General features: G+C 46.9%; 1 protein-coding gene across 7 annotated transcripts in view; it reads right to left on the bottom strand.

The window, feature by feature from the left end:
* The window catches only part of EXTL3 (exostosin like glycosyltransferase 3), a 208,971-nt gene that overhangs the window by 56,392 nt on the left and 138,537 nt on the right, over positions 1-14,042 (bottom strand). For all 7 annotated transcript variants that reach the window (XM_045009498.1, XM_045009497.1, XM_045009499.1 and 4 more), the window contains one exon: positions 10,536-13,122. In XM_045009498.1, coding sequence (XP_044865433.1) covers positions 10,536-12,683 — 2,148 coding nt within the window. In that variant the 5' untranslated portion in view covers positions 12,684-13,122. The remainder of the gene's footprint in view (positions 1-10,535; positions 13,123-14,042) is intronic.

Here is a 14,042-nt window from a genome sequence, read left to right as displayed (position 1 = left end):
AATAATCAGTGTACATTCATGCCTCGCTGCACATTTGCCTAAGCCCTGTAGTGACAAGCACCTGGACTTTTGCATCTCAGGTAGATTAAGTGTCTGCTTTGTTTCTTCCCTGTCCACCGTGGAGCCTTTAAAAATAAATCAAGACAGTAAACTAATGGGGATTTGAGAGGAACTAATCTGATGTATATGGCAGCTCTGTGTTCTCTTGGTGTGCAGCAGGTAGTGCTGTACAAAACAAAGGAACAGACAAATGCAGAGGTAATAATGCTACTCATTTCTAGACTGCCTTTCATCAGACGATCTCGAGGTCTTTACAAACATTGAAGCAAAGGCGACACCTCTGCAGAGATAGGGAAAGGGTATTATCTCCATTTCACAAATGGGTAAAGGAGCGGCACAAGTGCGGATCTACCCTGAAATGGCCATTTAAAAAAGGCATTGTCTAGTGCATGTTCCGTATGTGACTCTAGACCCAAAGAGCTAGTTTTCCTAATTACCAGCCCTGCTCGTGCAGCCTGGGCTCTGGCACAGAAGCTGGGCTCTTTCCTGATCACACACTAATAGAAATAATAAGGCTTCTGGCCTACAGGTGTTATTACAAAGCCACTTTTTAGAGTAAAGCTGTGCTTTAAGTTACTTGCTCGAGATCTTGCAGGGTGAGAGTGGCAAAGCCGGGAATAAAATTCAAATAACCCTTTGACGTCACTGCCCTACTTCCAAGGAATGGAAAGGTACTCGGATATGTTTACACAACCTCTTTCTTCACACATTCTACTGGGCTTTGATTTCTCACACATGAACAAGAAACAGATTAAAACTAGTTTCATTCATAGGGTGGGATCAGCTTTTCCAAAGCAAGAGGGCAAAAGCCCAGTTTAAGGCCCTGGTTGAGCTAAGTACTTAAGCACACATCTGACTTTCAGCATGGGAGCAGTCCCAGCAGACTCAATGAGATTACATACACGCTTCAAGTTAGTCATGCGTTTAAGTTCTTTGCTGAATCAGGGCCTTACCTGGTATTTATGCAAGGCTACAAATTCGTCCTAAAGGTGATACAGTCAAAAAGCTGACCTAATAGTGCAATCAGGACTCCTGGAACACTTCTGCCATTGACCCACCATGACCTGGACTGGGTTACTTTAAGTTCCTCGCCTCAATTGGCCTATATAACACACTTCACTTTGGTAAGAGTTACTAGTGATGATGTGCAAGCCAGTAAGAGCACATCCTTCTCATATCCCGGGTTAGTTTGCAGGGCTGGCATCTTGTCAAAGAAGCATGTTTGATCTGGAGTCCCTGAAAGATGAACACAGAACCCTGCAAAGCCAGTTCTACAGCCATTTTTCCAGAGTAGAGAGACACTCCGAAAGGTGAGGTGAGGTCTGTCCATGAAAGACATCCTGGCAGCTAAAGAAGTAAAGTTTCATTCCTTTTGTTCTTGGCTAAAATCTGCATCCATCCTTGTTGTACAACACAGGCGGTGGTGTTGCCTATATGTAATTTGCAAAGCACTTTAATATCCTTGTGGCAGAATTGTGCTGCAGGTATAAAATGTCAGTATTACAACAACTGCACTGTATAGTATGCAGCATTGGCACAGGGATTCTCTGAATAAGAGGTTTGGAAATCTTTTCCCTTACTGTTTAACAAGTGCCATTGTGAGGGTCAGTGTGACCAAACAGATAGATTTGTCGTTGTAATGACGCCTCTGGATTAGAAATTGCCAGGGGATTATTTCTTTTTAAACTAGTATCTAAATTGAATACGTTTTCCAGGCCGGCCACTGAGCCAGAGGGAAAAGGACATTATGCCGCTGGAACTAGATGCACAGATCAAAGCTAGCTATTCTAGAACAAAACTGAGGGAAAGTATCAGTCACTGACAAGAGTTACAGTAGATGGCATCAGCAGTGAACGCAGATAAATTGCTCATCAATGCCTACAAGTGCACACAAAAACCCAAGAGGAAGAGGGGAAAGCAGAATGCTGTCACACTATGATAGCTGCTGCTCTACTAGGAATAGGACCAGTCTGCACAACGCTGATCATTCCCGGGGGGGCTGGAAATTCACAAGAAGAGATGGGTGTTTATGATCAGGGTATAATCTTAGAGAACGGGTGAGTAATTTGCAAAAATATTAATACATGGGCCTAATCCCGCTTCCGTCCCACCCCGCTATACCTTGCCCCTGCATTGTTTCTTGCATTTTTATTCTGCTCTCACCTGCAAAAACCTTAGATCCTGCAAATCCCACATGAGACATGTTCCCTCGTGCTACTAAAACAATAGAAGATTCTACACCATGGAACGGCATGTCTTAAAATATAAATAGTGTGTGTGTGTGTGTCTCTCTCTCTCTCAAGCAATATGCAGTAATTCTATTGTGGAAAAAACCTCCTCTCACTTAGTGGGCAGAGGGGAGATGTTCTAGGCCCAGCCAGCCAGGGAGGTGAAGTGACAATGGGGTCATTAGTCAGAGAAGAACTGCTACAGAACCCCAATCCCTTCAGCCTGAACTCCCTTCCCTAGCCCCCTCAGTCCACTCCCTTCCTTCTTTCAGCCCCCCCCCAGAGTCCCTCCTTCAACCACCATCCCTACTTCCTTCAGGCCTCTCCCCTCCAGGTGCCTCCCCAGCATAACAGAATTTACCCTGTGGTGGCAGCAGGGAGGAACTTCGGTGCCAGAGACACAAAGCCAGAAACAAAGTGCAGTGGAGCCTTACAGTCTCAAGTGAAAACAAAGGTCCTGTGTTCCACACTTCACCTGTCTCACCCACCAAGTCTGAGGCCTGAGTTGATGGCCAATAGCACTCAGACAGAATTGGAGGAGACAGAGAGGGGAGGGAGGTGTTTTGGGAGTTTTAATTTCCTTCCATGGGCAGTCCTCTACTTGGCATAACAGACAGGAGAACTACCAAACCCAGAACCCCTCTCTCCGCCTCCTTCCTCTCTTCTCATCTGCTTCAATGGCTTCCTGGGAAGTGTGGTCTCTGCCCTTTCTTACTAGGCTTGGAACAGAGAGATCCTTCCTCAGCACCTGATTACTGCACCTGTTATTTTGAACAGGCTACTGGTTTGTGTTTTATTGGCTTTGGTTTCAGTTTGGGTTCAAGGTGATAGAGATTTTCAGTTCGGGTTCCCTCAAAAAACCTCTCTGAATCAGATCTCAGGTTCAGGTTGACTCCCTGGTTTTTATTACTATTTGCAAGGGTTGGGTGGGTGGCCTGTCTTTTTGAGATGGTTTATTTTTTCCCCCTTAACCTGTACTCGTCTGGGTGAAATGGGCTCTCAGGGAATTGCAAAGCAGGGAATGTTATTCCTTGCCGTTCACTGTTTAGGGATCCCTGAGAGGGGAGTTCCTGAAAGGGGAAGGTGGAAACCTCCTCTACAACCTCGGCAATATTGTGTCCTTAATGACAAATTCTTTTTCTGCGTTAGGGAATCTTTTCAGGATGTGTGCACACACCCAGGCATGTGGGGCATGGCTAGAACGTGAAAGCTAACTCAGCATCAATCTCTCTCTGTGCTGTGTTCTTAGCTTTCATTCCTCCTGTAGGACAAGTTATTTACTTGTCCCTGTTTAAGGAGTTAACTGAATGGCACAGAGCGGCTGCACCTTACCTAAAGTCAGAGGAATGATCCGTGTCTTCCAATAACGGAGATCTAATTTGAATATGTTTATTTTTTCCCAAAGCAGAGAAATAGCAGTTGCATTCTCTGTGGCTAAGTGCAACTGACATGGTGTTACAAATTGTGGTAACTGCAGGAGCTGTCTACACTAGGGGTCCCAACATTGCTAATGCAACAGAGCTCAATCAGTGCTGATGGCTGCCAGAAAGGTTTAATCCCTCTTGCAAGCTAGGCTTTAAGCCAAATGAATCAGATAAATTTGCAGGATAACGCCTAATGCTAAAAACAGCATGATACCCAGAGCTGGGAAAACAATGCAGAAAAATGTTTGAATATGATCAAATTTTTAGACGCATTTGCATCGGCAAATTAACACCCCTGCAAGTTCACTTTCAATGAAAATTCTGATAATTCACAGTTCTATTCATACAAATGCTTGAAGGAAGCATCTTTTACACTCACATACATGAGAATTCTTACATGGGATTTTTACATGGGATGGGGAATTATTTTTACATGCGAGAGGGCTCAATCCCTCAGAAGTCCCCACCAGAGCCTTGGCACAGACACACTTAAATTACATGGGGATCTGATCACATCCTTTCCAAATGGGAACATACATGTGCACACACCCCTACTCTCTATGAATGAGACTAGGTAAAAATATACTTTCAGCTCTGGACACGGCCTGTAGACCTCCCAGTAGCCAGATTTGTCTAGGAATGAGCCATATATTCCACGCCTGAAGCAACAGAGGGAAAGGAAGAGGTTTAAAAGTAAAATGTGTTTCCTAACTTTGTTTACCTTCTCCCTCTCCCATGAAAGATTCAAAGCCCCAGAGGCTTCTTCAAGCCTTGCTCTTGATTGTAAATTACACTCCACTGGGAAACAAATTATACCACGTGACTTTGTGAGCCCAACCACAACTAAGCAGTACAGATCAAATACTCAATGAACTGTTTGTGATCAAACCATACAGGAAAAAAAAATGACAGAATAAATTCAAGGACATGGCAACTTCTTCCTGCAAGCAGAAAATATCACAGCAAATTATTCACCATCAATTATTTACTCTGCTCTAGCAGCACTACTGGTGAGATTTTGGGAGGGAGGGATCTCCCAACCAAGTGTGACAAAACACAACATGGAAGCAAACATTACCAATGATCTGCACTGCATGCACGGGTTTCAGGATGCTTTCCTTCATCCTGGAATATGTGCTGACCCACTGACTTCTAGTTCAAGGTTATTAGTGGTTAGACTTTCAGCCCAGGATATACTATGCATGTTGCATTCTGTCTCATTACACTGTAATTTACTTTACTTGAATAGCCTTCTGCTCTTAGGTGCTCTGATCAGTGATCGCTTTGGCACAGCTGTATTATTGCTGTTCCTGGCAGTCATACAGTGCTAGTAATTGCTTGCATTGGAAGAGAGACATTTTAAAAACCACAATTTTCTACCTGTAATTTAAATTAAGGCCAATTCTTGGTTCTCTGAATTTACTGGGCTATCTGCTCAATAGACCACAGTAAAGAAATTTTACGCTGCTTCATAAACTGAAAATCCAATATTCTTGGATATTCTTCTCTTGCAAAGGGATGAACTATACAGCTTGATAGGTTCTCCCCTCCTCCTCCACCTTTAACTTCTGAGGTTCAGTTCCAGCTAGCTGGCTGGGTTTATGCTCTTATTTCATTAGCCCCACAGAAGAAGGGGGATTTTATAAAGCTAACTACTGTGACAGACTCCCAATGTGAGTTAAATATGAAGTCAGGAAACAGACTGGCTAAGAAGTTCAAAAATATTCTTCTAATTTATGGCCTCCTCCTGCAAACACTTAGACTAGGTCTATACTGAAACTGCTAGAGCGGCACTGTGTCAGCAGCACTTCAGCGTAGCCACTCACTGCAGCGACAAGAGGGGTTCTCCGGTCATTGTAGTTCATCCACCTTCTCGAGAGGTGGTCTACCCGGGGGATTTTCACACCCCTGAGTGATGCTGCTGGGTTGACTTAACTTTTTAGTGCAGACCTGGTCTTACACATGCACTTAAGTTTACACACTATTAGGAGTCCCATTGACTTTCAATGAGACTGAAGGCTTGTGTACATGAATAACTGATTTGTGGCAAACTGGAGTGTGAATCTACCCAACATTAGCCTGCATGAACTGACAGCCCATGTGGACACTGCTGATGCTCCTTAACAGTTTGTTAATGGGCTCTGAATCATAGAATCTCAGGGTTGGAAGGGACCTCAGGAGGTCATCTAGTCCAACCCCCTGCTCAAAGCAGGACCAAACCCAACTAAATCATCCCAGCCAGGGCTTTGTCAAGCCAGGCCTTAAAAACCTCTAAGGAAGGAGATTCCACTACCTCCCTAGGTAACCCATTCCAGTTCTTCACCACTCTACTAGTGAAAAAGTTTTTCCTAATGTCCAACCTAAACCTCCCCCTCTGCAACTTGAGGCCATTACTCCTTGTTCTGTCATCTTCTACCACTGAGAACAGTCTAGATCCATCCTCTTTGGAACCCCCTTTCAGGTAGTTGAAAGCAGCTATCAAATCCCCCCTCATTCTTCTCTTCTGCAGACTAAACAATCCCAGTTCCCTCAGCCTCTCCTCATAAGTCATGTGCTCCAGCCCCCTAATCATTTTTGTTGCCCTCCGCTGGACTCTCTCCAATTTGTCCACGTCCTTCTTGTAGTGTGGGGCCCAAAACTGGACACAGTACTCCAAATGAGGCCTCACCAGTGCTGAGTAGAGGGGAATGATCACATCCCTCGATCTGCTGGAAATGCCCCTACTTATACAACCCAAAATGCCATTAGCCTTCTTGGCAACAAGGGCACACTGTTGACTCATATTCAGCTTTTCGTCCACCGTAACCCCTAGGTCCTTTTCTGCAGAACTGCTGCCCAGCCATTCGGTCTCTAGTCTGTAGCAGTGCATGGGATTCTTCCGTCCTAAGTGCAGGACTCTGCACTTGCCCTTGTTGAACCTCATCATATTTCTTTCGGCCCAGTCCTCTAATTTGTCTAGGTCCCTCTGTGTCCTATCCCTACCCTCCAGCGTATCAACCGCTCCTCCCAGTTTAGTGTCATCTGCAAACTTGCTAAGGGTGCAGTCCACACCATCCTCCAGATCGTTAATGAAGATATTGAACAAAACCGGCCCCAGCACCGACCCTTGGGGCACTCCACTTGATACCGGCTGCCAACTAGACATGGAACCATTGATCACTACCCGTTGAGCCCGACCATCTAGCCAGTTTTCTATCCACCTTACCGTCCATTCATCCAGCCCAGACTTCTTTAACTTGCTGGCAAGAATACTGTGGGAGACTGTATCAAAAGCTTTGCTAAAGTCCAGAAATAGCACATCCACTGCTTTCTCCTCATCCACAGAGCCGGTTATCTCATCATAGAAGGCAATTAGGTTAGTCAGGCATGACTTGCCCTTGGTGAATCCATGCTGACTGTTCCTGATCACTTTCCCCTCCTTTAAGTGGTTCAGGATTGATTCCTTGAGGAATCACTGATCTAGTCCTCTTTGAAACAACTACATCAAAGCACATTAACAAACTGCTAACGCATGCCAGCAGGGTTCACGCAGTCTGTGGCAAGCTACTGCGGGGTAGATTCAAACCCCAGCTCTCTGCAAACTAAGGGCTTGGCTACACTTGCAAATGTAGAGCGCTTTCAGTTAAACCAACCTTTGGAGAGCACAGGCGGGAAAGCGCTGCAGTCTGTCCACATTGACAGCTTGCAAGCGCACTGGCGTGGCCACATTTCCAACACCTGCAGCGGCATTGGGAGCGGTGCATTATATGCAGCTATCCCAGCATTCAAGTGGCTGCAACATCCTTTTCAAATGTGGGGGATGGGGTGGAGTGTGACGGGGAGTGTGTTGTGTATATGTCAGGGGAGAGAGAGAGGGTTTTGAGGGCGCTGAGAGTGTGTCAGCATGCTGTCTGGTAAGTTCAGATCCCTCCCTCCCCCCTGCCTCTGTCTCTCACACACTGACCGAAGCAACATTCCTAAGTAATGGTTGCTTTGTCCCAGAGCAGATAAGCATGCTGGTTGTCAGAAACAGAGCTTTGAAAGGGCATATCTGCATTCCGACAGCCGAGTTCAAAACAACGACAAGAGTGGCCACTTGACTTCAGGGGATTATGGGACGTTTCCGGAGGTCAATCAGAGCGCAGTAATGCAACACCTCGTTCACACTGACACTGGGACATCTCAGCCAAGACGCATCAGATGTTATTCCTCTCGCCGAGGTGGAGTACCAGGAGCGCTCTAGCCATGGAGTCAGAGTGCTCTACGTGCCTAGCCAGTGTGGAAGGAGAGTGGGCGGCTTTAGTGCACTCTAACTTGCAAGCATAGCCAAGCCCTAAAGCTTTGTCTACACTAGACTTTCGTCGGTAAAACTTTTGCCATTCAGGGATGCGAAGCCCCCCGCCCCCGAACGACAGAGGTTTTATAGACGAAAAGTGCTGGTGTGAACAGGGCTTTGTTGGCGGGAAAGCTACCGCTGCTCGTTGGGGGTGGAATTTTTTTTGTCGACAAAGAGTGGCTACACTGAGCACCTTTTAGTGGCACGGCTGTAGCAGCACGGCTGTGTCGCTAAAAGGTGCATAGTGTAGACAGGGCCTAACTGTTCCTCTAGACAAGCCCTCAGGCCCCTAAGGTACATTTTCAAACAGGATATATGAACATCTTACTCCTTAGACCACAGGTCTCCAACCTTTTTACGCCTAGGATCACTTTTTGAATCTAAGGGCAACCCAGAATCTACCCTGCCCCTTAGCTGAGGCCCCGCCCCTTCCCCAAAGTCCCGCCCTGCTCACTCCATCCCCTGCCCTCTCTCCGTCGCTCGCTCTCCCCCGCCCTCACTCACTTTCACCGGGCTGGGGTAGGGGTTTGGAGGGGGTGAGGAGTGCAAGCTCTAGGAGAGAGTTTGGGTGCAGGAGGCGGCTCTGGGCTAGGAGAGGGGATTGGGGTGCAGAAGGGGGTGCGGGCTGTGGGAGGAACTTTGGGTGCAGGCGGGGGCTCCGGCTGGGGCAGAGTGTTGGGGTGCAGGAGAGGGTTTGGCGTTCTGGCTCTGGGAGGGGGGTCAGGGTGGGGTTTGGGGTGCAGGAGGAGGTTCAGGGCGCAGAAGGGGGTATGGGGTGCTGGCTCTGGGAGGGGAGTCAGGGCTGGGGCAGAGTGTTGGGGTGCAGGAGAGGGTATAGGGTGCTGGCTCTGGGAGGGGGGTCAGGGCTGGGGCAGAGTGTTGGGGTGCAGGAGAAGGTTTGGCGTTCTGGCTCTGGGAGGGGGGTCAGGGCTGGGGCTTGGGATGCAAGAGGGGGTTCAGGGCACAGAAGGGGGCATGGGGTGCTGGCTCTGGGAGGGGGGTCAGGGTGGGGTTTGGGGTGCAAGAGGAGGTATGAGGTGCTGGCTCTGGGAGGTGCTCAGGACTGTGGCGCGGCCTCCCGCCAGGCAGCACTTACCTCCGGCGGTTCCCAGTCGGCGGTGGGCGCAGAGCAGCTAAGGCAGGCTCCCTGCTTACCCCGGCCCCACATTGCTTCCAGAAGGGGCCAATGTGCCCCTGTGGGGGGCGGGGGGGGGGAATTGGCGCCGCATGCTGCCCCTCTCTGCAAGCACCACCCCTGCAGCTCTCCCGGCCAATGGGAGCTGCAGGGGCAGTGCTTGCAGGCAGGAGCAGTGCGTGGAGGGAGACCCATCCCCCCGGCCACGCTGGCTACTTCCGCAAGTATCGTGGGGCCGGGGTAGGCAGGGAGTCTGCCGTAGCGGCAGCCTCTCTGCACCACCTGATATCACGATTGACTGGGAGATCCTCTAGGATTGACCAGTCGATCGCAATCGACTGACTGGTGACCACTGCCTTAGACTGTAAATCTATCACACCAGGATCCCTGTCCTCTAATGGTCTGTAAAGTGCAAACAGGCCTCTGGCACTGCATCAGTACTAAGTAAAATAATATGTGCAAGGAGAGAAAAATGGCAGGAATAATATAGAAAAGAGGTTGATCCAGAGAAAAACGTTTTTTCTTTCACAAATGACACCCATTAGCAAGTCAAAAGAGAAAAATTCCCACCCTCCACTGTCCAGCTATGAAAGGGTCAACACTTTTTAAGCAGAACTGTTGCAAGAATTTCCCAAAATGCAAGCACTGGAGAGGACTAATGTGAAAGCTTATTTTGCAATTATCTGAGCAATTTTCTTTCCTTATTCTGCCTGGACTTTAAAGGTTTTTAAACACATGCAGCAGGATGTGTCAGAAATAATAATAAAATGAAATGTTAAAATCAATATTAAAATCAATGAATCTTTTTGCATGCAGCATAATGCCCTCATCACTCTAAAGTGCTATTACATTCAGAACTGCCCTGGCACAAAACCCACATTTAGTTTGTGCATTTAAGTGCCATCTTCATCCCCCACCCCCTTTTTTTTTTAAATTAACATTTGTAAAGCATTATTCTTTCATTTGTCCTCTAAGCATGACTGATTCAAACAACAGCAGTGATGAACAAACAGCTGGAGCAAAGATCTTCAAAAACAGGAATTTAACTTTAGGCTCCTAAATTCCTATTTAGGCTGCTGTATATGCAGCTTGTTTTTCCAAAAAGTGCCAAACACCCAGCATCTTCCATGGGAGCCACTAGGTACTCAGCACTTTGGAAAGCAGGTCACTTATTCGGGAGCCTAACTTCAGGCTCTCCTATTCTTGAAAATCCTGGTCCTGACAGCAGTTTGAAGCCCACAGTATAACAACAAACTTCAGCACAGCGCTGGATGACTAGGCAGATGCGCCAAGTTACAGAACTGATAAAAATGTCTACGTTATTTCCCACTGTAAAAATGTCAAATCAAATTGAGCATTTGGGTATTTCTTACCATGATTGGGACACCAATGTCTGGCCACAAGAGGTCTTCGGACGGAAGTTTGGGGGAGTTCCACACTACTACAACTTTATTTAAGTAAGGGAGTCCATTGAGTCTCTCTAGGGAGTTCATTAACACTTCCTCCCGCTCGTAGGTTAACATGACTACTGTGAACTGCTCCCTTGGGACATTGCCACCCAAGGCAGCTTGGAACTCTTTCCCAGAGCCACCTGCTCCTCCTCCAATTGGTCGAAATCCAGTCCCAGACCCAAGGAACTTAGCTTCTGAAGGTAAAACTGGATCAAAGGGTGTATGTGGAAAGAGGTGGAAAGGTCCTGGAGCTGAATTCCAATTCCTGTAGATATCCATTGCTGTGAGAGTAAAATTGCGAAGGTATTTGGGAGATGCATAGGGTGGTTCTGTTTCCACAGGCCCCAGGTCTAAGTCACCGTTATCTGCCATGTTGGGGTCAGTACCAGCAGCTTTGCCAGAGCGGTGAGGAATCTCCACTGCAGTTTCTTCTCGAATAGGAGCAGCCGGGATTTGAATTCGAGTCCTTATGATGGCTAAGACTGTACTGAATACGTTGTCAGAGGTGGAGAAGTAGGTCTCCCACAAGAAGCGGCCCTGCCTCCTCATGGTAAGGAGATCATTGTCAGAAATGCTTCTCAGAAGAAAGTGCACTTCTGTGATACGTGGCTTTGGTATGATTAAGGCTGCCTCATTCCACCGGATCACATCATGATAGGGCAGCTGAACTTGTTCTCCAAGAATCACTGGGATGGCTCCGACTTCCAGAGCCTCAAAGAGTCTCATGGTACACCCAGCAGAGATCAATAGATGGGTGTCCCCTGGTGTGATTATCAGTGCAAAAGTAGATAGCTTCAGTAGCTCTAATCTGTCATCTCTTTCTCCACAAAGAGCCCACTCAGTGGGCAGACTTGCCTTAGGCTGGTTCTTACAAGTGAATTCCACCAAGACAAAGTCCAACTTACTGTCTTGGACAGCCTTCAAGGTGGTAATGATCCGATCATCATAGTCGGCTGGGGCATTGCCTTCGATTTCCTCTTCAAATGAACGAACCTCTTGCAAGCTGGATCGAAGAGACTCTATTTTCTCTCCCTGGAAACTGAATAGGTACTTTCGCTTTACTGGCACCTGGGGTGGGATCTCTAGGAAGTTGGGTTCGGACATTGCATGGACTAGAGGCGATACCACAATATCAAAACCTGGCCGATACTGTACATCATAAAAGGTGGATTGGGCAATCATGGCACGCCCTGTGCTGATGTTATAGATAAAGTTCTGAGTTTCCGATTTCCTCGATAAATTAATGATGAGATGGTTGTGTCCATCAGTCCTCCAATATGGCAAAGAGTGCAACTGTTGCTCTAGTTCAGTAGGTTTTGGCATTATGGGCTCTTGCATTTCCCCCACTAAAATTATATACACACAAGCAATGTTTGCATTTTCAGTAACATAAACATTAGTTCTGACAGTTGCCTCAAAGGCTTGCTTAATTAAAGGGTCTAAGGAGCTACCAAAAGGGTACTGATCACTGTTGTAGACATACACTGGGAAGCCAGATGTCAGCGGGCAGCGTGAGTAGTCAAAGCAGTTGTGCAGCCTGCAGTTCCTGTTGGATTTTGGCAAAGGGAAGTTAGCTTCATCTTTGTCTGGCAGCAGCCGGATTGGCAAGGAGAGCTTTGGCTGGTTCTGAGCCATCAGTTCTTTGTAGGAATGCTCAGTCTGGCTGATGACATTCTTCAGCTGCAGGAGATCCTGCTTGGCGTTTTCTATGCTCTTCTTGCAGGCTTCGATTTTCAGGTTCAACTTGGCGATCTCGCTGTTGAGCTCCTGTCGCTTGGCCTCCAGCTGGAGCAGCTCCTCGCTGACTGACTCACGGATGCGGCACAGGTCCTGGACATGCTTCACCTCACACAGTTCATTTCCGGTGCGGGGGCCGAAGATGCGCTTGCCGGCATCATCCGCGTCATCAATGGTGGTCAAGTAGTAGTGGGCGATGAGGGGGAAGAAGACGAGGATGATGAACAGGGTAAAGCTAAGCCAGGTGAGCCGGATCCGACTGGACCATCGTAACACCCAGGGTTGGCCGCCGTTCCCCACTCCCCCATTCCGCAACATGGTATACCCAGTCATGAGTCTGAGAGTCGGTGCGCGCCCAATCACGTTGGATCAGTAGCCATAACCAAAACAGTTTTTATTAGCAAGTCTCTGAAAGAAAATGTTATTGTGCCTGCTTAATAAGGGGCCAATAGAATGGAAATTTCATCTTCTTGTCGTGACGATGGCTGCCTCCAGCCTTCTTGTTGCAAATGCAACTTTTGGTCCAATTAGAATCAATCATCGAACTCCTCCCTTGATCGCTGGTTAACTGGCTGTTGCTAGTAGTGTGGTGTTGTCATGGCGACAAAAACACAATGGGATCAAGTCGACCTCTTACTGCTGCTCTTGACATCCTGTATTACCATCCAATGAATATGCAGAATCAACAGCCATAGTTGAAAACAAGCTGGAAGAGACTTGGATAAGCATCAGTCTCTCTCATCACCTCTGCGCTGTTGATACTCTGCCATGCCTACAAAAGAACAATAGAGTCAGACAAGGCAAAAATGACACCTTACTAAGCTATAAAACAACAATGACATTTACTAAAAGGAGCTGTACAGTCAAAATCATCAGCATTCTGATTCACTATTGCTTGTCTGACACCTCCTTGTGCAGTACTTACAAACCTGAGGAACTGACAGGATTCATTAGACACGCACAGCTTTCTGCAGGGCAGTTCTATCAAAGGACTTGATAAAAACTGCGTGGTCCAGCAGTCAGAACAGAGACTAGCAGTCAACAAAGCGGATTTTCTATTCCTGTCTCTGCCACTGACTCGCTGTGACACGCTGGACAAGTCACAAACTTTACATGCCTCAGTTCCCCGACTTGTAAAAATGGAGATACTAATAGTAACCCATCTTTTTATGGCATGCTGTGATCCTTAGATAAATGGCACTACAGATTTACAAATTACTACTACCACATATTTGTGTCAAAATACCCCATTCTAGTCTTGGGCCCCATCTGAATTAAAAACTGATCATCTTATACAATTGCATGAAGGATTTGCGATTTGGACAAGCAACACTTGGGGGACTAGCTTTATGTGGTCAGCTGAATTTTACTTATGACCAAATGCAGGCATGCATTATATACTTTCAACTCACTGCATTGGCAACCCCTGCTTTCCTATGACCACCTTTTGTCTGAATTCAGTTGGCCTTATAAAATATGCCTAGGGGGTAGGGAATTAAATAACTGATTTGTGTTTTCCATACATGATGGATGTTCTTAGGACATGTTGATGCTCTGTATAAAGAGTATTATTTATCATAAGGAGCAAACAAACCATAAAAAGACATGAGGATGAGGCTCATAAAGACGTGCTATATTGAATTATTGAATTGATATTCACCTTTACATTGTAAAGGGCAAACTTTCAATCTG

The sequence above is a fragment of the Mauremys mutica genome, chromosome 3, assembly GCF_020497125.1.
Source record: "Mauremys mutica isolate MM-2020 ecotype Southern chromosome 3, ASM2049712v1, whole genome shotgun sequence".
NCBI classification, from domain to species: Eukaryota; Metazoa; Chordata; order Testudines; family Geoemydidae; genus Mauremys; species Mauremys mutica.
The sequence above is the reverse complement of the archived record's forward strand: the minus strand, read 5'-3'. Positions and strand labels throughout refer to the sequence as shown.